This window comes from Abrus precatorius, unplaced genomic scaffold (assembly GCF_003935025.1).
Source record: "Abrus precatorius isolate BTA unplaced genomic scaffold, Abrus_2018 Scaffold8, whole genome shotgun sequence".
Lineage (NCBI taxonomy): Eukaryota > Viridiplantae > Streptophyta > Magnoliopsida > Fabales > Fabaceae > Abrus > Abrus precatorius.
Window position 1 is genome coordinate 39,560,467 of NW_020874428.1, and position 24,424 is coordinate 39,584,890.

The 24,424-nt window shown below is 34.2% G+C and overlaps 1 protein-coding gene across 4 annotated transcripts; it reads right to left on the minus strand.

Annotated features, from left to right (window-relative positions):
* Positions 1-3,745: 3,745 nt before the first annotated feature.
* LOC113846714 (mitochondrial intermediate peptidase, mitochondrial) lies at positions 3,746-20,485 on the minus strand. 4 transcript variants are annotated; one of them, XM_027475276.1, is made up of 17 exons: positions 20,230-20,485; positions 20,082-20,163; positions 19,934-19,986; positions 19,758-19,812; positions 18,768-18,906; positions 18,614-18,668; positions 14,703-14,925; positions 14,116-14,211; positions 13,680-13,799; positions 13,449-13,571; positions 13,194-13,349; positions 12,120-12,236; positions 10,882-11,007; positions 10,041-10,108; positions 5,019-5,154; positions 4,720-4,885; positions 3,746-4,283 (listed from the first exon to the last, which is right to left on the minus strand). In XM_027475276.1, exons 1-17 carry the CDS (start codon positions 20,391-20,393, stop codon positions 4,012-4,014), a joined length of 2,151 nt encoding a protein of 716 aa, XP_027331077.1. In that variant the 5' UTR covers positions 20,394-20,485; the 3' UTR covers positions 3,746-4,011. The 4 variants fall into 4 exon arrangements, 3 of the variants coding, with proteins under 3 accessions (XP_027331077.1, XP_027331079.1, XP_027331078.1); XM_027475278.1 differs by lacking the exon at positions 19,758-19,812 and having other exon boundaries at positions 3,786-4,283; positions 20,230-20,414; XM_027475277.1 differs by lacking the exon at positions 12,120-12,236 and having other exon boundaries at positions 3,958-4,283.
* Positions 20,486-24,424: the final 3,939 nt, after the last annotated feature.

Here is a 24,424-nt window from a genome sequence, read left to right on the forward strand (position 1 = left end):
ACAGAAGTTCAACCAGACCTTTCAAAGGTTGTAGTAATGAGAGATTGGCCAATTCCAACTTTAGTTAAAGAGCTCAGCGGGTTTTTAGGACTCTCAGGTTACTATAGGAGGTTCGTACTGAATTATGGGAAGGTTGCTAAGCCACTCACCAAGTTGCTACAAAAAGGGGAGAAGTATGAATGGACATAAGAAACTGATGAAGCATTCAACAGATTGAAAGAAACATTGACAAATGCTCTGTACTAGCTCTACTTAACTTTGACAAAACATTCACTATTGAGACAGATGCCTCTAGTGTTGGGATTGGGCAATATTGCTTCAAAGGCATCATCTATTGGATTTTATTAGTAAGGAAATGGGTAAAAAATACCAGCTATTATCATCATATGAAAAAGAGTTCTATGCAATCTTATTTGCAGTAAAAAATGGTAGCATTATCTATTAGGCCATCATTTCATTATTAAGAAAGATCAAAAAGCATTGAAGCACCTGATTGAGCAACTACCAACCACATTAATGCAAAACTAGGGTCTAGAGAAGCTGATGGGATTGGACTTTGAAATCGACTATAAAAAGGGCAAGGTGAATGTTGTTGCTGATTCCCTATCCAGGAAGGAGCCTACTGAAACCTTGTGATCAGCATTTACTGTAACTTCATATTTACTTCAAGAGGTGAAAAATAAGTGGGAAGCGGATGAGAAGCTAAAGCAGTTAATGGACAGAATGACACTCAGTCAGAAAACATATAAGAAATACAGTTTCATTGAAGGGATACTAAAAAGGAGTAAGAAGATAATGGTAGGACAAAGTAAGCTAGTAAAAGATAGGTTGTTACATTACTTCCATGACTCACCTGTTGGAGGACACTCAAGGATCACTCAAACTTATCACTGAATCTAGACAATATTCTATTAGGAGGACTTTATAAGGATGTGTAGAGATAGGTGAACAGATGCCATACATGCCGAAGATTTAAGTCTTAGCTAAGAGCATCAATTGGGTTGTTACAACTACTGCCTGTACCAGATCAGGAATGGACTTCAATTACTATGGACTTCATTGTGAGTTTGCTGAAGTCGAATGGTAAGACAGTAGTCTTAGTAGTCATAGATAAACTAACTAAGTATGCACATTTTATAGCTATAGCTTAGCCTATTTCAGCAGCAAGGGTGACAGTTTTATTCATGGACAACATTGTCAAGTTGCATGGCTGGCTAGCTTCGATAATTTTAGATAGAGATTTAGTGTTCATAAGCACCTTTTGGAGTGAGCTATTCAGAAGCCAGGGAAGTGGAATTGTTGAAATCAACTACCTTTCACCTTGAGATAGATGAGCAGTCGGAAGCACTAAACAAGGTATTAAAAGGATATTTAAGATGTTTTGTACGCGATTATCCAACTAAATGGTCTTCTCACTTAGCCATGGTTGAATTCTAGTACAACACAAAGTTCCAATCCGCTATTCAAATGACTCCTTTCGAGGCCTTATATAGGTATCCACCAATTTCCAATCCTCTTAGTAGGTGACCCCATCCAATGTAGAGCAGACATTGCAGCAATTTTACAAGCAAATTTAACAAAAGCGCAACGAAAAATGAAAGACCACCAATCAAAGAAGAAAAGACAAAAGCTATGCATGTGATGATTGGGTCTACTTGAAACTACAACCCTACAAGCAACACTCAATTCCTAATGCTACATTTCACAAATTAGCAGCAAGGTACTATGGATCTTACAAAATTTTGAAGGAAGTTGGAAAAGTGGCATACAAACTGGAGCTACCACCAAAAGCAAGAATACACGATGTATTCCACATTTCATTGTTGGAAAGGTATTATGGTAATAAACTTGTATTTCAGATACTACCTTCCTATAATAATAATGGCTAGATTCAGTTAACGTCTATGGATGTACTAGAAAGAAGGATGAAGCAGAAAGGAAACAGGGCACTTACAGAGCTATTGGTGCAATGGGATCATACAATCCAGAAAATGCAACTTGGCATGAGTTGCATACTCTGAAGCAGCAACATCCAAACGTCGATTGAAGTTCTATTGGAGTATAACAAGAATCGAATGATGGCCTCGGGGGCAAGGCCATTTAGATGAGGGAAAACTATTGTATATAAAATAGGATAAATGCCACGTGGCATAAACCTGAGGGAATGACAATTAAAAATAGTTAACTTGCCTATCATTCATTATCATTCATTATGAAGTAATAAACATTGAGGTTCCTTTGGAATTGACCTCCTTCCTTAAGGGAAGTTGTGTGTGTCAGTGAGTGGTGAGTGAAGGTGATTATGCTTTCGAGGAGTGTACATTTCATAGATTGTGATTTAATTCACAACATTTCCTCACATCCCCATCTCGCACCTTGCACCTCCACCTTTCTCCCTCTCATTCTCCTTCTCCACACCCGCACCTCCATCCCTTCCTCTCACCTCCTCCAAGCAGAGACAACAAATTGGTCAATAGATAGTAGGTTCAAGGATGAGTTAAGGACATTGTTGAAGGGGAAGTAAGAGAGAAGTGATGTTGCCTCTAAGAGTATTCATGATGGGTTTCTACATTGGTGGGGCTGAAGAGACGTTGAAGGTTGCAGAAGAGGATCTTTTGAGACACTTGCTTGAAGGGTTGTCGAGAAAGAAATTTGGTTCTTGATTCTATTTGTGAAGGTTGTAGAGATGTTGTGTTTTTGCCTTGTTTTAATTGTAATAGGAGTTGTAATATGATGGATGTTGTTAAGGAAGATGTTTGTGCTTCTTACAAGAGAAGATGGTGAGACAGAAAAGAGAAAGAGAAAGGAGAAAGAACTTTGATGCAAATATTAAAATATGTTCATAAACTTATTGGTAAATATTAATTTTAAATAATAAAATATTATAAATTAAAAAACATGGCATGTCACCTAAAAGTGCTAAGTTAGTTCTCTGTTAGTCAATTTGACATTTAATGATAACAGAAACTAAATCTTAACTTTTTAACTTTTTAAGAATTAAATTCTAAATAAAAATTATAAAAAAATGTCTAATATTTATAAGAATTAAAAACATAATTAAACTTTAATTTAATAAGAAACAAAATACAAAACATGCTTATGAGAGTTTTTAAGTCAATTATATAGTTAAAAAATTTTGCTTTACGTAACTAGAACTTTGATTTGATAGAATTTGTTAGAGAATTTAGTTTTATTAATTTTAAAAATTAAATCAATTGAATGAATTATTTTGAGTTGTTATAAATAGGTGATTCTTAAATGTTCATCTAATAAGATTTAACACGATCATGCTAAATAAAAAATAATTCCTAATAATATGAAAAAAAAAAAGTATTTTTAGAGAAAACAACAAATTTTAATAATTTATCTATTTGCTAAAAAACCCTATCAGTACAATCCTAACCATATGTACGAAGAAACTTATCTTAGAATAAACAAATACATTTTGATGATCTTTATGTCTTAAAAAAAATATTATGATAATTTCTCCAAATTAAACAAAGTTTAAACTACAGTCATGAGTACAATCAGTCATGAGTACAATCACAAGTTAACTCTTTTTTTTTTCCAGTTTTTAAACAAGAAAATAATAATAATTTTAGACTTAAAATCTCATTTTGTTGTGCCGGTTAAATGCATAAAAAAATAAAGCTTCCTATGCTTAAATTAAGAAAATATATTCTTTTACCTTCATTTCCTGTATATTCTCTCTTCATTATTCATTCTCACTAAACCAGTTTATGATGCTTGTTTTAGGTATTGATTAACAATTCTGAGATATTTTCAAACATTCCCTCTAGACAGGTTCATTTCATTTCTTGTAGTGTGAGCACATGCGATTGACACAAACTGTGCTTTACTCACCAAAAATGGATTCTCAATGTGAGTTTGAGAGATGAGACCCTAAACAAAGGCGTGAAAATTTTGACAGCATGTTGTACACGGACACAGCCCTGTGGACAATATCACTGTTGCTGGGTGCTAGTTGTACAAAGTCCTATTTCTTTAAAATCACAACAAATGGACCTGCCGCTTATATTCTTCAATCAGATTCATTTCTTCGCAAAGACTTGAAATATCAGGCATTATCCCTCCATCATCATACCTATGTATTCCGTCCCCTACTAGATCATTTAACAAAGCAGCTGGATCTCTGGCTCCTCCATGCTGTAAGAATTTTGTTCTTAAAGCAAATCCTGTAGCCGGGGACAGCGGATCCTCCTGGCACAGCCTCTTCCATATGGTTGCGGCAAAACACTTGGCATACAAATAGCTATAATAACCTGAACGGGAAAAAAAGTTAAGTATACCAACCGAAAAAAATTCAACAAATGAAAAATGTCTAGCACCACGTGAACAGGATTTGTTGGCATAGGTAGGATAAATAAAATTACAACAATTAAGTTATGTACAAAACCTCTGACTATTTTTATGGCATTGGAATATTTAAAATGAAGTAGTCTTTGATCCTTGTCATAACATTAAAAATCAAATTCAAAATGTGCAGTCTTGTTGAAGTGTAGCACAGAGGAATGCAGTTTATCCGAAGGAAATCAATTATGACTTGATCTAACTCGCTAATTTGAGAATAATGACTTCTGCCATTCTCACAAGGCTAGCACATGATCATATATGAACAAACATAAATTTACTGACGTATCACTACGCTCAATATCATTGATACAAGGGAATAAAAGAATGTTCAGACTTCAGACACACCTGCACCATAATTAATTAGGTGACTAAATCGGCTCTCCCAATGCGTGCCTTCCACATGTTCCCAATTAGTATGCTCTCTTTTCAGTTCTGCAACAACGGAACTAGGATCACCATATGGTAATGGTTTCTCTCCATAAAGTGTCTGGTCAACAAGGGCATAGAAGATCTGACAGAAAAAGACAATTAAACTATGTTAATTGTTTTTTTCTTTTTCACACACAAAGACATTAGTTATGTACTGACGTAAGACACCATCATGTCCCCCACATAGGCTAATAAACAAGAAAATAAAAAAGCACCTGACGTTGTAGTTCAGTTGCAGCAAATATATCTTTAGTACCCTGAATCGACTCAGCCAACTTTTGAGGGATTTCTTCACCAGTTGAATAGTGCCTTGCAAATTTTTTCAAAACTCGGTAATCCCGTGCATAGTACCTGTCATAAAAAATAATACCTGGTCAATTACAATTTAGCAGATCAATTACAACATTACGAATGAGGTCATCAAATTCATTCAGCACCAATTCCTTCTTTAAGTCATTAAATGATAAAATTTCGCTATATCCTTATCATATTAAATAACTACCCCTATTGCCCCATAGCTGGTCCCAAACCCAAGTAAAGGAGGAGTGTTGTGTTAGGCCTTCAACAACCAGCGTAAAACTTGTCAAAACCTTTTACATGAATGACTCATGAGGATATTATGCTAGAATTAAGTCATTACCCAGAAGTAACACGCAATATGTCTCGAGTACAATGTTAAATGAGCTAAAGCTATTGCATTGGCACTCAAATGTAATGTTAAATGAGCAAAAGTCCTCACATTTGGCTAGATGAATGTCGGTAAAGAAATCAGTTTAGGAACGAATGTTTTGGTTTGGTTCATGGAATATTGATACTTTGATAATAAGTTGTTAGAAGAGTGGACACCATGATTCGTAAAAGAATTCACACCGTGTGCCTTCAAGAAACGAAATGGATTGGAAATAAAAGTAAGGAGCTCAATCCTATAAGTTTTAAACTTTGGTACATAGGAAAAATTAAAAGAAAGAACAAAGTAGGCAATTGTAGATAACACTTCGAAAAAGAATGTGGTAGATATTATAAGGATTGTATACAAGATCATGTTTTTAAAGTTATAGATCGCCAAAGATACATTTAATATCATTAGTGTCTATACTCCACTAGTTGGCTTAGAAGCTCTTTTGAAAACAAAATTTTAAAAGGATTTCGAGGGGTTGATCCAAGACATTCCACAAGCTAAAAAGATTTTCATAGGCAATGACTTAAATGTCATGTTAGTTGTGAGACAAGATAGTATAAAAGAGTTCATTGTGGTTTTCTTTGAGTTAACAAGAAAGGACAATTTATTTTTGTTTCTCAATGGCTTACAACTTTAAGATTATGAACACTTGTTTTAAAAAGGACGAACATCTTAACACATTTAAGAGTGAGGTTTCAAGGTCACAAATTGATTTCTTTTTAGTAAGACAACAATTTGCATAGATTATAAAGTGATTCTAGGAGCTTTATCACACAACATAAGATCTTAGTTCTTGATATTTGTTTCAAGATTGGTAAAGCAAAAAATTTGACAAGTTATTGTTTCAAGAACCAAGTAGTGGCTACTTAAAGATGATAAACAATTGAACTTTCAAAAGCAGTTAAAAGAAGGTAAGTGGGATGTGAAAGGTAACATCATTTGAGACAAAATGGTCATGAAGGTAAAGAAAGTTGTCAAGACAATTTTGGGTGAATCTAGAGGTTTTGGACCAAAATAAAAGAAATCATAATAGTAGAATGAAAGTATACAAGTGAAGAATAGAGACAGAGAATGTGTTTTAAAACTTTGCATTTATGCAATAATGTTGAAAATTGGCTAAAGTATCAGAATACAAGAAATGAGACAAGAAAAATAATGAGTGAAACAGGTTTTCAGACTTTTGAAGGATTTTATCAAGATCTTGAGACAAAGTATGATAAAAGAAAGATTTATAAGCTTGCCAAAAGTAGTGAAACAAAATCCAAATATTTGGATTAAGAAAAAAAAGTTTTGGTTCTAAATCAAGACATCAAAGACAGATAAGAGAACTATTTCTAGAAACTTTTTAACAATGGAGAAGGAGCAAATGAAAATATAGCAAGATTAGAAGTACCAGTGAATGATTTAAATTTGACATATTAGTATATTACCGTAGAATTCAAGTTAGAGAAGTAAATGAAACTCTTAAGAAGATAAACAATGAAAGACAATTGACTCTAATAATATCCCTATTAAAGTTTAGAAAAGTTTGGGAGAACAAGGAATTAAGTGACTTAGTAAGTTCTTTAATGAAATTTTGAGATCAAAGAATAGCCAAATAAATAGAGGAAAAGTACTTTAGTCCTTATATACAAAAACAAGGGTAATATTCAAAATTGTTATAACGACGGAAATTGATGAGAATCAAGAAGTAACCATAGTCAAGAAGGAAGGAAATAAAGAGAATGATGTTTTTTGCAAGGATTTATTAAGCCACATTCATGGGCTAGAACAAAGAGGATCAAGCAAGTCTTCAAACAATTAGTCACAAGTTTGATTAAACCAAGCCTTATATGCAAGGAATGAAGCCTCAATTGATCTACTTAATTTAGACCGGATAAAGTGATGTTTAGGATCTTTTAAGTTTTAATTAATCTTCAGGCCTATTTGATTAGTTTTTCTGATATTTGGGCCTTGTTGGCCACATAGTTCATTAATTATGTCTAGGGTTAACTTAATTGCTGTAATTAGGTTTGAATTGGTCTATAAGTTAAATGAGCACATTAGGTCTTTTATTTTAAATGTCTTAATTCAAAATGTGTTGGACTGAACTAAACATAAATCCATTAGATCTTTTAGTAAGTATTTTTCTTTATAATTTGCGACTACTCATGAAAAAACAAGTTTTAAAGTTTATGAAAAATTGAAAAATTATTCTCTTCAAAGAGTGTTCTCGCAACTTCTTATTTGGAACCATTATTGATTTTACTAAGAGTCCTTCTATAGCTCTTGTGAGGATTATCATGGCATAAAATCATCCTTCATTGTGGCACCCTAATTCATCTTCTGTTTTATCTGTTTTTATATTTTCTTTTTCTATTGAAAACAAATTGAATTTTATGCAATCTGAATTGTCATAGTTAATTTTGTAAATTCCAGCCTTGAACAATTAATATTGATGATTCATGAACTTTGGATGATAGCACGTGGTCATCTAGTTTTGGTAAACCCTAAATATCTTAATTTTGTGTTTTTTCTTGCTCAGTTCTTGTGATTTTGTTGAATCTTTGTTAATCCTTGTTTGTTTTTGCATATTATTAGTGTTCTTAGGAATTGATCAGCTTTGGTTAATTTGATTTAGTTTGCGGTTTATGTGTTGCCCTTATTGTTGTGTTATCTATATTTGTTAGTTTAAATTTGTTATCATTTCAATTGTTGTCTTATGACTCTTATCTCTTTATCCTTATTTGTTGGTCTAAATGTTACTTCGTCATGTTCTATTGTTAATTTGTTATCAAACTTTGCTTATCTTCTTCATTTTAAATTTTGTATTTTTATTTGAGCATTCAAGAAAAGGGGGCAGCAGCCAAAAAATATCAAGGAAATAGAAAAACAAAAAATAAAAAATCAATTAATTACTGATTTTGGTGTTATAATTTCTCATTCTTAGCATGTCCATTTTCTTACTTTTTTCTTATTCTTGAGTCTTGTATTGTTTAATTTCATCGTGCTTCTCTCTTTTTTAGCCTTTCTTGCTTGTCTTCTTTGATTCTATTGGTTTTTGTCTTAGAGTATTCCACTTGTTTGGCCTCTTGATTGATATGTGTGGATTATTACATTAGATCATAGTCGTCAATAGTGGCCACTATCACAGAGGAGCAGAGTGGCAAGTTGCTGCTATGAAGCATTGTTGCGTTGCATTTCAAAGTAGCTGCCATCATGCCACGAATTGCGGCGAAAATAGGGCAAATTGCTGCCACCACTATTTCATTTCCTAGGTCAAATCCCTATTTTACCCCTTCGTTGTTTGAATGTTGGGCGACTTTAAGGGGGGCAATCCTGGGATTTCTTCCCCCTTTTACTTTCATATCTTCATCTACCCTATCAAGCCCTAAAATTTCCTCCTTTCTATTTCTCTTGCTTGTTTGGTGCAACATTGAGAGTCACTATTTCCAACGAACTTCTTGTCATCTTCTTCATCTCCGATCATCTTCTTCATCTCTAGCGATGTGTTTTGACGTGACCCAAACATTTCTAGTCATCTTCATCTCCGACAAAGCTTTCGACGTGACCAGATGTTTTCTGGTCTTCATCTTTGGCGAAGTTTATGATGTGACCCAAATATTTTTCGATGACTAAACATTGTTTTCTATTTCCGTTTGCTGTTTATTATTTATTTCCTTCTTTGGTTTGAGTTTTCCTTCTCTATTTTCTTCCAAATTTGTGTATTAATTTTATATTTTTAAGCACATACATGTGTAACTTAATTTATATGAAGTTTTAAACAACTTCAGAATAGCAGTCATCCTACTAGCACTATTCCCACTATAGCGTTTTTGAGGTAGGCCGCTCTATGCTACTATCCTAGATTGACTATTATGCATTAGCTATTGGAAAACTTCAAAAAGATTGACTTATGAGTCCATTTAAGACCTTGAGAAAGAGAACTTGAATGGTAAAAGATAAGATTGTACATTACACAAAAGCTCTTGTTGAGTGACATACAAGTGAGTTCAAACACTTGAGTGTAACATGCAAAAAGAGTGATGAGACCTTAATTTCATGTTTTTTTTCTTCACTAACTCCTTGTTTGTAGCTATGTCAAAGGAAGTTGGTTCAAGTGGAGGAGGTGCTCCTTCCCCAAGAACCCCAAGTATGATGGTTTAAACGCAAAACTTCACTCAACATTTGGAGAGGTTCTTTCAAAGACACAATGATGAGATTCATGAGAGAATTGACCAACTAGAAAGGAGAAGGCTTATGAAGGATAGAAAGAAGGAAAGAAATTATAGAAAAGAATGAGGGAAAGGAATAAGAGAGGAGAAAGAGACTATGAAATATTACATAGAGAATATGAGAAAAGAGAAAGAGAAATTGTGAGAAAAGTTAAAGAGCTTGAGCAAAAAGAGAAATAGAAAGCTTGATGAAAAGTAAAATAGAAAGCATAATCTATACACAAATCTTTTATAACTTATTTAAAGAAGTATCATCCATTTATACAATTAAACTGAATCTTTTATAATTTATTTGCCATCTTGGTTTAAGGTTTAAGACATAAAGAGCATAGCACTCTACTCACTCGAAGAGGTTGGATGGTATTTCTGCAAAATCAAGAACCGCTCTAGTGCCTGAAAAATGTTGGTAGTCCTACAAGGAGAACATGACAGCATCACATTACAAAAATGACAACAGCATCCTTTGTTCCAAACCTTCCTATCATTAACAAATGCTTGCAATGGTATTTTGGTTCATTGAATAATATGGTAAGACAGTTCATATAATTACAAGTTCAAAACTCATTTGAAAAATGTCATTAGAGTTTAACTCAATTTGGTCAAATCTCATGCTCATACTAACAAATGTTTGCAAAGATATTTTGGTTCATTAAACAGAATGGTAAGACAATTCATATCATTACAATTTCAAAATGCACTTAAAAATGTCATTTAACTCAATTTGCTCACATCGTTCTCATATTAACAACTTAGAATATTTGATGAGAAAGATATTAGACTTCTAATAAATTACACGTTACAAATATTGAACATGTTTAATGTGTTATTCATATATCCCAAAGATACAATGTAGCTAACAGCGATGCTACTATAGTATCTTAGGGAAGTATTTGCTTTGGGACTCTGACTAATTGTTATTTCGTGGGTGATGCTTCAATTAGTTTAATATGACCTATATTGAACTATGTACATAACTAGCATTATCATTACATTAATATGGTATCTCAAGGGACCTGAGCTCCTTCCAATTGAACTATAACAAACTTATTGTAGAGATATTTGTAAAGTAGTTAACTTTGAAAATACTTAATTGCCTAATTTGCACACAAACCAGACACCACATGATATAGCTTTGTCCTCATTTTGTGAAGCAACGATTTCCTCAAGAAAAGTTCAAGATAATACCGTTCTTGAAAGCAGCGAATGAAGAGCATGTCCAAACTCATGAAATAAAGTTTCTACTTCCGATGGATTAAGCCTTACAGCTGATGGATTCTGTGAACCGGAAAAGTTACAAACAAGAGCTACAATCTGCAATTATCAGAATCAATCAACAATCAGAAGAATAAACACCCTGCCTCCTCTATAGTGAATCCAGTGTTTTAGTCTGAAAAATGTGCTGTGCATTGATGTTTCTTAAACAGGAAAATTTCTTTTAGAAAAGAAAAAAAAAAAAAAAAAACTCATATATTGAACAGTAATACATAGGCCTAAGAAATCTAGGGTTCATTACTGTATATTATCAACAGTTATCAAATCATAATTTACTATCTAACCCCTAACACTTCAAAAAGTGGTTAAGTCATGATAAAATAACATTTAGCTCGTTTCTTGACATTATAAAAAATGCTAGTCCAACTCCAACAATATGCAATTAAAAAATGTTACAAACACAAAACATAATTAGTAAATGAAATATATGGGGGATCATGAGACAAGAATTGCAGAAAGTGCATTGAGATGCAATCATTTACCCTACAAAGGTGAAAAATGCCATAGGACTCCTACAAAGAATGATATTTATGCTTGCATAACCTTGAGTGGAGTGGTAAGAAAAACTCATGATTTAGTGTTTGATTTCACCCTCATTTCTAAAAATATGCACTTGAGAAGGAACCTAAATAAACATAAGGAGAGATTCTATAAACTGCTTGAGTGTTTTCACCTAGCACACTGATATTTTCACACTGGGAAATACAAATATTCACAATAATTATAAATAATTAAACTGTTTCCTAACACCCTAATTTTTCCAATGCTTCACAAATTCCTATTGGTAAACTCATATGGGCTACGTAATTAGTTAACTTATAGCACACCCCAAGGGTCTGTCTCTGTCTTTGTGTAGTTACTGTATTAGTGTAAATATAGGGCTAAGTAGGTGTTATGTGTTGAACTATTCCAATCAATTGGTGAAATAGTGATCACTTAGTCACACATCTCCACCATCTTTAATTTCTTTCTTAAACCATCTTGTTTTTACACTGGAGGATGTATCTCTTCTCTTTTCTCAATAATATTACACTTCAAAAAAATAAAAAGAAAAGTTTAACACAAAACTGCACATTTGAAAAACAGAGAAAAACACAATTTTGTAGCTAGATGCCTGGATCTGATTAAGAGAATGACAAATGTTCACATACTGGAAGTTGGTATTCTGATTGAGAAATCCTGCGACCCCCTTTTATTGCAAAATGAGCACAACCAGGATACTTTCCCTTTCTTGAGTATAAATCAAGGTAGAGATATCCTAGGTCACCCTGAAATGAGTTTGAGTCTCAATGTCTTCAAACTGATTAATGAGCAAAAAAAGCAAAACAGTATTGATATTAATTATCACAACAATCTAAATACATGTGAGTGATCAAATCTTTGGCAGCACACACAAATGAAATAAGGTCCAAAGATATAAACACTAGGTACAATCAACAGATTACAAGGAGAATAGAAATACTTAATTGGGAAAGCAAGACAATTATTAAAGGAACTCAGCAGAGAAAAGTCAATGTACATCAGAAAATGGGAACATTGCATGCTTGACAGGTGATTTGATAAATTACCACTCCTCCCTACCATAATTTGATGCAGCACCAGATAATCCCGCCATTGTAAGGCCAATCATCAATTCACATTATAGTATGACAAAGTTGTGTTTTTTAAGTGAGAAACTGAGAGGAAATAGAAGAAAATGATTGAAAATGTAAAGAGAGATGTAATTCATTTCACTAAAAGAACTCAAATATTTTTCTCATATTTACATTTTCAGTGAGAAACAGAACCTAGGACAGATGTTATGCCTGTTGTAAATAGACTTAGCATACTCTGATGTAGTAACAGTTCTGATAACAAAATTAACCATTTGTCAGTTGTCTGATTCTGTACGCAACACGTTCTCTAACACAGTAAGAGAAAAAGAGGGTAATGGCATTGAGTCGAGGGAGGGATAACGTTCTTTTCTCAAACCACAACTAGAGAATGTGACAGTGGACCAACCATGAAGGACAGACGTTTATTTGAGATTTTATTAAAGTCATTATACATACAATTTACTGAATTTTGAACCAAAAATCAATATTGAATTTATAGTCAAAGATATAATCATATAAGTTGTATAAAAAAGTTAAAACTAAGGAAATATCATTCTGATTTTCTGCACAATTTAGAGTTTTATTGGACTCAAATGCATTTCAAGTAACAGAAGTTTCCACACCAAATACCTCTTCAGGATGATGAAGAGACAGTTTAAGCACTTGTGGGTCCCAAGATTCACCAGGTGCTAGAGGGATGCTATGAAAGGTTGCACCAAACAGAGACTGCACTAGCACTTTCAAACCCTCAATACAATTTGACAGAGAAAAGTATGCATCGACTACCTGCTTACACAAATTTTGCATTGATGTGAAAATACAAACACAGGCAGGTATGCATTAATGACAATTGACAAACAAAACATGCAGGTATATCATAATTACCGAAGAATCTAATTTATGTACAGAGGACTTCATCACTGTCATGTAATAGGCCTCATCCCATGGCCTTAAATCACCACTTTGACCCCATTTTTCTCTCTTGAATTTTGTTAGTAACTTGCGCTCCTAAGATTGTTAGGCAAACAGAAAATCCTTGTTTCAGATACAAGCACAAGCCACTTTAGCCATAACATCCCCCCTGCCCTAGATAGTATGTCTTACAGGAATTTGTACCTCTTTAGCCTTGTCCTGGACCATCTTGCTCATTTCAAGTAAAAATGACATTACAACTTTTGGTGATGAAGCCATGTTAAGCTTAACAGCAAATTCAGCATAAGATCTATACTCCAATAACTGTATCAAATAATCATAAAGTAAAATCATTGGTTTATAAAGTCAAAATAGAAGGAATGATTATCCACTTTCTTTGTACTTTTCTCTTCATCCTTAATAAAGTTTTTTTTTGTCCAAGCCTAAAGAAAAAAAAAACACAAGTATAATTTAATTGTGTTCCTGTAGCTATAGTTGTATTACACAAATGGATGATAGGGATCTAGAAATCATGTGCACCAAACAGTAACATTGAATAAGAAAGACAACAAAAACACTTATGCTGTCGCACCAAACAAAGGGATTAAAGAGAATCAGAGCACACCATGATGATACAAACCTGAGCTAGCTCATGTCGGGCAGATATAAGCCTCTTGAGGACATCAACATTTGCATGCGGCACAGAATTGCCTCGTATATATACAATTTTCCTAACCTTAAAACACCAAGAAGGAAGTTGATAGATGCCCATTAGTTAATTACATCAGTCAATTAGTAAGTTAGGTTAGTCAATTGAAGAAATAAGGCATGTTACCTATAAATAAGAGGTTTAGATAGGAAATTGGCACCTTCGGGCATTGGAAGGTGATCCTTCAAAGTTCTACAGTTTTTTGTCATAGTAATGTCTATCCCAATTTTTTTCTAACAAAATACCAGGTTTCTATGGGAAGCACATAGAATTAATTTTAGTTCAGAATGGGGGGAAAAGTGTAGTTCATTACTTAGGATTATTTGACTTGTGAGTACCAGCAAAAGCAATTGGTACTCTAGAGTCTGAATAGCAAGTTACTTAGAAGATTAGACTTGATTACAACTGCTTTTTCAGTTAACTAGAAGTTACTGGCATCCTTAATAAGACTTACAGGTAATCCTTACTACTAGTATTAACATATCAGGGTAGACTTCTGAATATCGAACCAAAACTACCTCATCATCTGATGAAAGTTGGAGAATAGAAGCAAGAGTTTGTGAGTCTGTTGTAATTTGAAATCCTTTCTCTTTATGGGTTTCCCTGGACGTTGATAAATCCTTGGTTGTTAAAGATTCTGACCGATAGATAGGCTTAACAAGATAATGCAAATGTTTGGGGATGCGAGAAGAAGGATATATATCAACAGTTCCTGGATCCTTGACAATATTTTCACTGTACCTAACCAAACCAACAAATTGCAAACAGATCAAGAGCACTGCAAAAGTAGGCCTAATTCAAACATGTAAGTCTACTTTTGGGGAGCATAAGTAATGAAGCAATGACTGAATTGAAATCACAAATACATTTCATCAGCATGATCAACTTGAGTCATACAATTTATAACAAAAATGCCACTGAGTAAAGTTCAATTTTTTCCTCCCTTCAAACAGCAGCCAACCCTAAATGTCGCACAAAAATTCAATTCTCCTCTAAGTATATAGAATATTCGCAGAGTACATACAAGTGAAAATGACCATTAACACCAAAAGAAGGATAGGAAGGGCAAACAATTAAAGAAAATAAATATGATATAGTTCTTTAAATATTTCTAGCATTTGAACTGACTATTCACTACAGCCACTATCTGGTTCTAAAATTGCTCAATCTAATCTATCTTGTGATCAAGGTTGGACTGATCCTTTAAAAAAAGAAAAAAAAAAGGAAAAAAAAAAAAAACAGAAATGGAGTTCATGTTGTCTTAAAAAAAATGTACAATTATAATTTTTAAGGGTTCAATTAAGAAGTAACATTAAACCTGTGACAAAAGATACAAAAGACTTCAATATACCTATCTTTTCATAAATAAAAAATTTGAAATCTTCCACAAATTATTTAAGGTTACTATGAATTCACTAACAGACCTGCAACCAAAATCTCAGTCTCTCATAAGAATTTTGTAAACAAAACCTAACAAAGATGGAAAAGGAAGAGAGAGGAAGCAAGATATTTAGAACAAACAAAATGAATAATAATGAAAGAAGATGGAAATTTTTTGGCATCTATGCAAGATACGAATGAAAGATGGAGGGGTTATTTCTTAAGCTATTTGGTGAAGGGCATATAATAAGAATAAACTTGGAGTTTGACCATTAGAGAAGATTGTCAAAATTATAAACATAATTTAAGAATAAGAAGTAAAGGAAATATCAAAAGAAAATGGACAATAATACAGCAACTGGACCAGCAAATAATATGCATATTAAAGCATGGAAGTTTTTACGGCAACAAAAGATTTTCCTATAATTAAAGGTTTCAACAATGTTCAACTTTAAGTACATGCCTGATTGAATTTACTTACTGGAAACATTCAAGAGCCAATGCCTCACATGTGCCTTTTGTTTATGATATAGTCTTAAATTCCTAATTGATGAGTCAAAGAGAATTTAAACTCCACGTTGTGAGAAAGATTTTGCAATCAAAGGGCTTTTGGTTGTTTAAAAAATTGGACTACCCATTGAACCAATGAAAGTTATTGGTTCATGATTCATTGGGTCGATCATGGTTGACCTATGTTTGAATCAATAATTATTTAATATGTTTTAATATTGAATAATATATTAAGTAATAAATTAACACAAATTAATAAAAGATCAAGTTGCCTAAAATTTTTAATTAGCATAAAATAACCATATTACATATATCCTATAAAGTATAAAATCAATAATAAAAGGCTAAAAATTAAGAACTCATTAGTGAACCTCGTATATGTACCTTTCTAACTTGCCAATGTACCTTAGTTAAAAAAAAAAAGTTGAATTTAAAAAAAAGACAACTCAAACCATTCTCTATTACCAGTTATGCACCCCTTTTCACTGATTTTAGACTGGTTTGTGCAATTCTTCGTTAGTCTCTACCAGTTTAGAAATCAACTAGCGGTTTGGGCTTAAACAAACTGGACACTAGACCAGTTCACTGATTTTCTGGTCAAATTGGCTGGTCTGGTCCAGTATTTTTAACCATGGTTTTTGATTTAGTGGGACAGAGAAGAGTATATAGAATGCACATCCATGCTATCAAATGGTGGCCATGGCAGAAAACAGTGGTGGTATATTAACAATCCACCATACATATGTGGGGTCATGGTGGATTTGCAATGGCAGGTCATGGCGGCTGTTATTTGCATGACGGTTATGGTGGCCATAATTGAAATTTTGGGAATGTGCCAAAAAAAAAAAGAGAATGAGATTTGCTGATTTTACCTAGTTCCGCACTGACCCAACATAAAAAAACCCCAAAATGTAGACTTTCAACCTTCTTGGCTTTTGTTATCAGTCTCAGCTACGTCTTTCTCTCTCACAGCAGCCTCCCATCTCCTTCTCTCACCTTCCCTGCTTCCAATGACAATGAGCTCCAAGAACCCTCATTTTCCAGTGAGCAGGTTTTATTGTTGCTGGTTTTGTTTTATCCTCCAATCTATTTTTCTTTTTCCTTCTCCACATATCTCCTCCATCCTCTCCATTTTTTTTTTTTGTTTCAACTTTCTTTCTCTTCTCATTTCCTTTTCTGAGTTTTCCTTCTCTGTTTTTCATCCATTTTTTACTCCAATACTGCTGCCTTGGTTTGAGCAGCAGTTTTCCTTAACTAACCTAACAACAAGCTTCCTCAAATTCTTCAAGGGCAGTTAATCTGATTAATCCAACATGCTTCCTCAATGAGTCTTTCTATTTTCCTTGTTTTTTATCACTTTGTTTCACTTGAGGCTTGATGGCTTTTAGTTTATATTGAACTTGTGCTTTAAGACTTAGGCTATTATGTTATTATGAGATCTTGGTATGAGGCATATGATATTATTTGATGATTTTCCATCAATTAGATTCTTGATTTTGACATGCGTAGTTGGTTTGTTGGTTTTATATCACATTCTGCAGCATTTTTTTTTATATATTTTTGTAGATATAATGTATATTACATTATTTTATTATGGCCGCCATATGGCAGCTTTTTGGCTTTCCACCATAACCCGCCATCCACCATAACATTGATGCACATTCAGTAAGACTCATAGTAAGCAATGTTATAAAGGTAAAAATTGGGAAACACATCATAAGTTGCACACTATAGGTATCTTGGATCCATTTTATAAAGTGATAGGGAGATTGATAGCGATGTCTCACAGATTTTTTTACACAAAAATTATGATAACAAAGTAAATATTAATGGAAACTCTACTAGAAAGCAAGAAGGCTAGCGATGCTCTGTGAGTGAATGTTTGAGAATGAAGTTCCAACTATAGCAAATGGTAAGTGTCCTGAAGATGAGAGAGTAGAGAACTAGAGATGACGAAGTAGACATACATGTACAAAAATAAAAAGATATATTAAATATGAAAGTTACAAAGAGAAAGTTAGAGTGGCATCTAATCCATTAAGAAGAAGATGGAAATATATTTACGCTGGTTTGGTCAAATGAAAGGAAGAATAACAATCCACCTACTAAATCGAAAATTTTCCAATTAAAAGTAGGGTAAGACCTAAGACATTAGGAGAAATCATTGAAAAGACCTGGCTCTTAACTTTTAGACTAAAGAGTAGGTTTTAGATTTTGCTCAATAGCATCAATTAATCTGTGAAGCCAAACTCACATAGTACAAATTATGAAAAGGCTTAAACATATTTTCAACATCTAGCAAATTTCTTGATGTGATTTCACAGAATTAAAGTTTTTGAGAACAAAATTTTCATTGTTGTGATGGTAATTTACCCCTTGCCAACAAATATGAAAAAGAAGGGGCAACCATAGTAGAGATATAAATTTATGTTTGAGGACCAGACTACTTCCACTAAAAACAAATTATTCACTTTTCATAACAAGCAAATGAAGTATTACTGACAACCCATGAATAAATATCAGTTATAAACATACTTACTCTATGCTTAGCTCAGAAATTTCACTATTTAGCATGTTTACGCGATTTAATTTCTCTGCAAACAAAGAGCATCATATGAGAAACATTTTATAGGGAAAAAGTTCCCTACACTTTTTTTGAGAACATAACATGGCATTAGGGGTAACACAATTACCAGGGCAAAGATGAATTCCACCATTTTCAAAGTCAACACGTAAGCTTCTTACTCCCCTTCGACCTTCCTCAGAAAGCATATGACACTCTTGCTCCGCTTTCTTCAACACATCATATAGGTCATGGTTTGTGTTCATATACTGTATAGCAAAGAGAGGAAATGCAATGTATTGGGATTAGACCCCCATGTAATTTTAGTCTTATCAGGTGTTAATATAATCCTGTCAACATCTTACTATAGAACTACATTGAAGAGTCCAAATTTTCAAAGATTAAATTTTACCACATGCTTTTTTCAAATCAAGGTTGATTTGCATTTAATCAAACACTAATGAACCCTAAATATGAAGTCTACACTCTACATCATATATCTGACTCTGTCTTGATTAAAAATTTAAATGTATAGGTTCAATTTAAAGTGCTCCAGCAGTTTTTATGGCCAGACACAACTAATTTCTCTTACCCCAGCATCCAACCAGTAATAAACTTGTTCTTAATGCCACGCTACTGCTTACATGGAAATCTTACATTAAATAAGCATTTGCTCCAACTTGATTGCCACAATTCATCCATCCAACACCCTAACCCTATGTCCAAGATAGAAATCATATTTCCATCCCATGTTGAATCGAACTTGCTTTTCCAGATCAATACAGACAATGCTTCCACTAAAGAAAGATGATTTCTTGCAAGAAAATATGACTTTCACATTATCAAGTCACACCTAGACCCTTTCACAGGATAAAATTTACACTTGAGAGTAGGATAAATATGCCTATAAGACAAAGTTTATCTTGTCAGTTAAACAAACACCAAAAAATAGTATAGGATAGAAAAAGTTATCCTATTGTGTTCCCCTACCATGTCCCCCAAAATAGACTCTTAATACTAAATACAACAACAGCATATGATCTTTCTTTTTCTAAGACTATGTTTTTTTATCACAAATCAATGATAAACAAAAAGAAAAACAAGCAGCAGCGAGCATCACTTGTATATATTCATTAATTCTTATCGCTGCCTCGCTGGCCTCCTCAACAAACTCCCTGATAGACCAAAACAAACATAACCAACCTCAACTTGCGTCAGAACAATTATCAATCAGATAGCCAAAGATTATATCAGTCACTTACTAATAATAACAATAAAGAAAAAGAAGAAGAGAACCTGATCGGATGAGTATTCCTACATAACTCAGCAGAGTCAACGACACTACACAGCTGACACATAGGAGAGAGAGAGAGTTAAGAGTGAACGCGTTGAAGATTTCGTAAAAGCAAAGCAATAATCATTATCATCCAAACATAACACTTACAGCGTCAGAAATCTCATCCATCGCTCGCATTATTTCAGGTGCCAGCGGTTTTGTGAAAATGTAACTCACAAGTTCCCCAGCTCTGGTAACAATGACAAAATTCAATTCAAAATAATCATAATCATGTTTCGTGAAAATGATACGTTACCTTTCAATGGCTTCGTCGACGAATGGTCGAAAGCCTTTAGCGGTCTTCAAATGGGGGAAACCATAGAGACCGGAGGGATTCGAGAAGCTTCGGACAGCTATAGGAACACGATTCCGTTTGTTCTGACGGTAAACCCGCGCAGCTTTGCACGCAACGCTCCACATTTTTTCTTTCTTTCTCTTACTGTTCAAAACACTGCAGCGCCTGCAGCTCGTTATATACACAAACCCGCAATGCAATAGACCCGACCCGGAACAGGAAATGCTAAGGTGTAGCGTGGTTCATGGTGTCACTATAGTGTGTGCCTCTTTTTAAAAAAAAAAAAAGATCTTGGGCTGTTTTTTATTTTTTTGTTTGGTGTTTTCCTAATTGAAATGTTATACTTGCATTAGTGAATTAATTATCTTGTGCAAGTCATTGGGCTAAGGATGAAGAGCTTTTATGGATGCAAAAGTCGGTGAAGTGGTTGAAGTGTGATGATAGAAATACTAAGTATTTTCATGAGACTACTATTGTGCAACGACATCATAACCATATTGAATTTTTGCAAGATGGTAATAGGGATTGGATCTCTGATCCCCAACTCTTTGAGGGTATGACTATTGCTTTTTATAAAAATCTTTACTTGAATGATTCTTATTTTGCGAATAGATGTCTTTTTAATTGTTTTCCTACTATTGATGTAGAGGATCTTAGTCATTTACTTTACTTGTTTTCTGATGATGAGATTAAAAGCACCCTCTTTGGTATGGATAGTCTTAAAGCCCCAGGTAAAGATGGTTTTCAGGCAATCTTCTATCAATCTCAATGGGAGATAGTGGGCCAGTCTCTCTGCTCCTTGTTTAAGCATATCTTCCACTCTCCTAGGGACATGAGAAAAATAAATGAAACTCTTTTAGTCCTTATTCCCAAAGTTGAGGCAGCTACTTCTCTGAAACAATTTCACCTCATAAGCTTGTGTAATGTACCCTATAAGGTTCTCACGAAGCTAATTGCGAACAGAATCAAGCCATTTATGCAACGCCTTGTTAGTCCTTGCCAATCAAGCTTTGTGTCTGGGAGAAATACCACGGATAATATTATTGTTGTGCAAGAGGTTATTTATAGTATGAAACAGAAAAGGGTTAAAAGAGGTTATATGGCGGTAAAAATTGACCTTGAAAATGCCTATGATAGACTTAAATGACATTTTTTTCAGGATACTCTTCTTGATATTGGTATCCCCCAATCCTTATGTGAAGTAATATAGTACTGTATTTCATCCTTAAATATACGGGTTCTTTGGAATGGGGAGGAATCTAAACCTTTTTATCCATCTAGGGGCATCAGACAAGGAGATCATATTTCTCCCTAGCTTTTTATTCTTTGCATGGAACGACTCTCTCATCTTATTTTCGCTGCTACTAATGAAGAGAGGTGGAAGCCTTCCCGTTCTCAAAGGACGGGCCTTATATCTCTCATTTATGTTTTGCAGATGATCTTGTTCTTTTTGCAAAAGTTAGCCTTGACCAAGCTCATGTTCTGATGGAGTGTATGAAGATTTTTTGTTCTAGCTCGGGTCAGAAAGTTAATCGGGACAAAACTACTGTCTATTTCTCTAACAATGTCTCTTGTTCTCTAAAGGATAATAACATCTGCAATATTCTGACTGTTGGGAGAACCACAGATTTTGGTAAATATCTCGCAACACAAATTGTTGATAAGAGGGTCTCCAATAACACGTATCGTCTTATTTTGGATAGAGCTACCTCCAGGCTTAGTTCTTGGAAGATTAATTCCATCTCCTTGGCAGGACGAGTCACTCTCACTCAGTCGATGCTACCTGGTATCCCTCAATATGCAATGCAGTCTTCTCTTCTCCCTATTATGGTTTGTGAGGACTTGGATAAGAACTGCACGTCTTTTATCTAGGGTACTACTCTCCAACATCTTAGAGTTCACCTTGTAGCTTGGGACAAGGTGTGCTCTCCTAAGACAAATGGTGGTTTGGGTTGAACACATGCCCGCCTCACAAATCATGCATATATGATGAAATTGGATTGGAAGTTGATCAAAGATAGGGAGAGTCTTTGGGTTCAAGTTATGCGGGCTAAATACAAGTGTGGTGATGACTTACTTCCACAAATTTGACACTTTAGAAATGAAATGTCTGCTTGGAAGGGTATAAATGCAGTTTGGAACCTTGTCCAGGAAAATACAGAGTGGTGGTGTCCAGAAAGTCCCTCTTGGAAGCCATCTTCAAATGGGTCCTTCTCCATCTCATCGGCATACTCTCTCTTATCAGGGTCTTCGCCTTCGGACCATTATAATAATCTCTTCAAGACGATTTGAAGCCTCTCATGTCCCCAACGCCTTCAGTCTTTCTTATGGCTCTTAGCTCATAATGCCTTATTAACAAATAGTCATCGAGTTCGAAGGAAAATGGCTGGTGATGACGTTTGTAGCTTCTATCTCTGCGCTTCTGAAACAGTACTCCATGTGGTCCGGGATTGCGATGTCGCAAAGAAAATTTGGTGTAAATTCTTTTCTGGTTCATTACGACCTTGTTTCTTCTCTAGCACTCTTCATGATTAGCTTAAGATGAATTTGTGTGGATCTCCGCCAGGAAAGTTTTGCAAGGATTGAACCCAGATTTTTACGGTGATAACTCAGTCTCTTTGGAAACACCGAAACAAAAGGTTATTCGACGACATGGCTTCTTCTACCAACACCCTATTTTATATGATTTTGTGACGGGTTGATGAAACTAAGCACAATTTCACTTTCCAACATAAGATTGTTTCCCTAGAGCTGAATAGAGGTAGTACTTCCCTTTGGATTGCTCCTCCTATTGGGTGGGTTAAGCTTAATGTGGATGTTGGCTTTGTGTCTTTAGAAAAGGCTTCTATTGCAAGAATTTTCCGTGACCCTTATAGCAGTTTTATGAGAGCTTTTGCTGATAAGATTGTTGCTCCGTCACCCATGGCCGCTGAACTTCTTGCTATCCTTATAGGCATAAACATGGTAAGGGATATTGGTTATAGGAACTTGATCATTGAATTTGATTGTAGGCGCTGTGTGGATTTAATTTTGTCAAATATTCCGGATTTGATGTTAGAACCAAAACTTCAACTGCTGGTGGATGACATCAAAGCTAAAATTAAATTAAACTGAAAAGTGATTATTAGTCATGTCGATCGCTTCTGCAACTCTTGTGCTGATACTTTACCTCGTTGTGCCTTAGAATTTCATAGTGGCATCCGAATCTTTTGTATTGTTCCGCATTATATTCTGTTGACGTTTGCAACGGATTTTCCTCATTTTAATGTGAGTTAGTTTTCTTTGGGGCCTTGTCCCGTTCATTCACCCAAAAAAAAAAAGGATGGAGAATTCGAATGCATTGTTATAAAATTTGGATTAATTATCAAATTCAGTTGAAAGATTGTGACCACTAATTAAACTCTTGAAGTATAAATTGATTGACCTGAAGTAAATATATAAAATAAATAAGTAATCTAAATGTATATATTTATTAATGTAAATTTAAAAGTTATTGATTTGCATAAAATGGGGGCAAAATAAAAAAATACTCTTTTACCGTCAAACATATGTTTAAACATTTATTATACCTACACACTTCTTGTTATGGGGATAGATCACGTTAATGGTAAATATTATAGGTTCTTATGCACTCATGTTTTGCTTTCTATCTTTTACTCTCTTCTCTAATTAATAAAGTAATGCTATGCTTTTTTTTTCAATTCCTATTTTGATTTTAGCTGCAACTTTAAGAAAACAAAAACAATCCAAACAAATATAATAAAACAAAACTTAAGAAAAATAACTTTCTAAAGTCTTAACTTACAATAAAACTAAAAAATTTAACATAACTTTGAATAGATAACAACTTCTACTCTTTTACATCAAACAGTGAGTAAGTCGTCAATGATGAATAATATTTATAAGTATTGGTTAGGACAGCTTCGACAGATCGCTTAGCCTCGTTCATCTTTGGCGCAAGAGCGCTCGATCAGTGAGCTACTACGCACTCTTTCAAAGGTGGCTGCTTCTACGCAAACCTCCTGACTGTCTCTGCACCCTTACCTCCTTTATCACTAAGCGATCATTTAGGGGCCATAGGTGGTGATTCGAGTTGTTTCCCTCTCGACGATGAAGCTTATCCCTCATCGTCTCACTGGTCAACCTTGACCCTTGT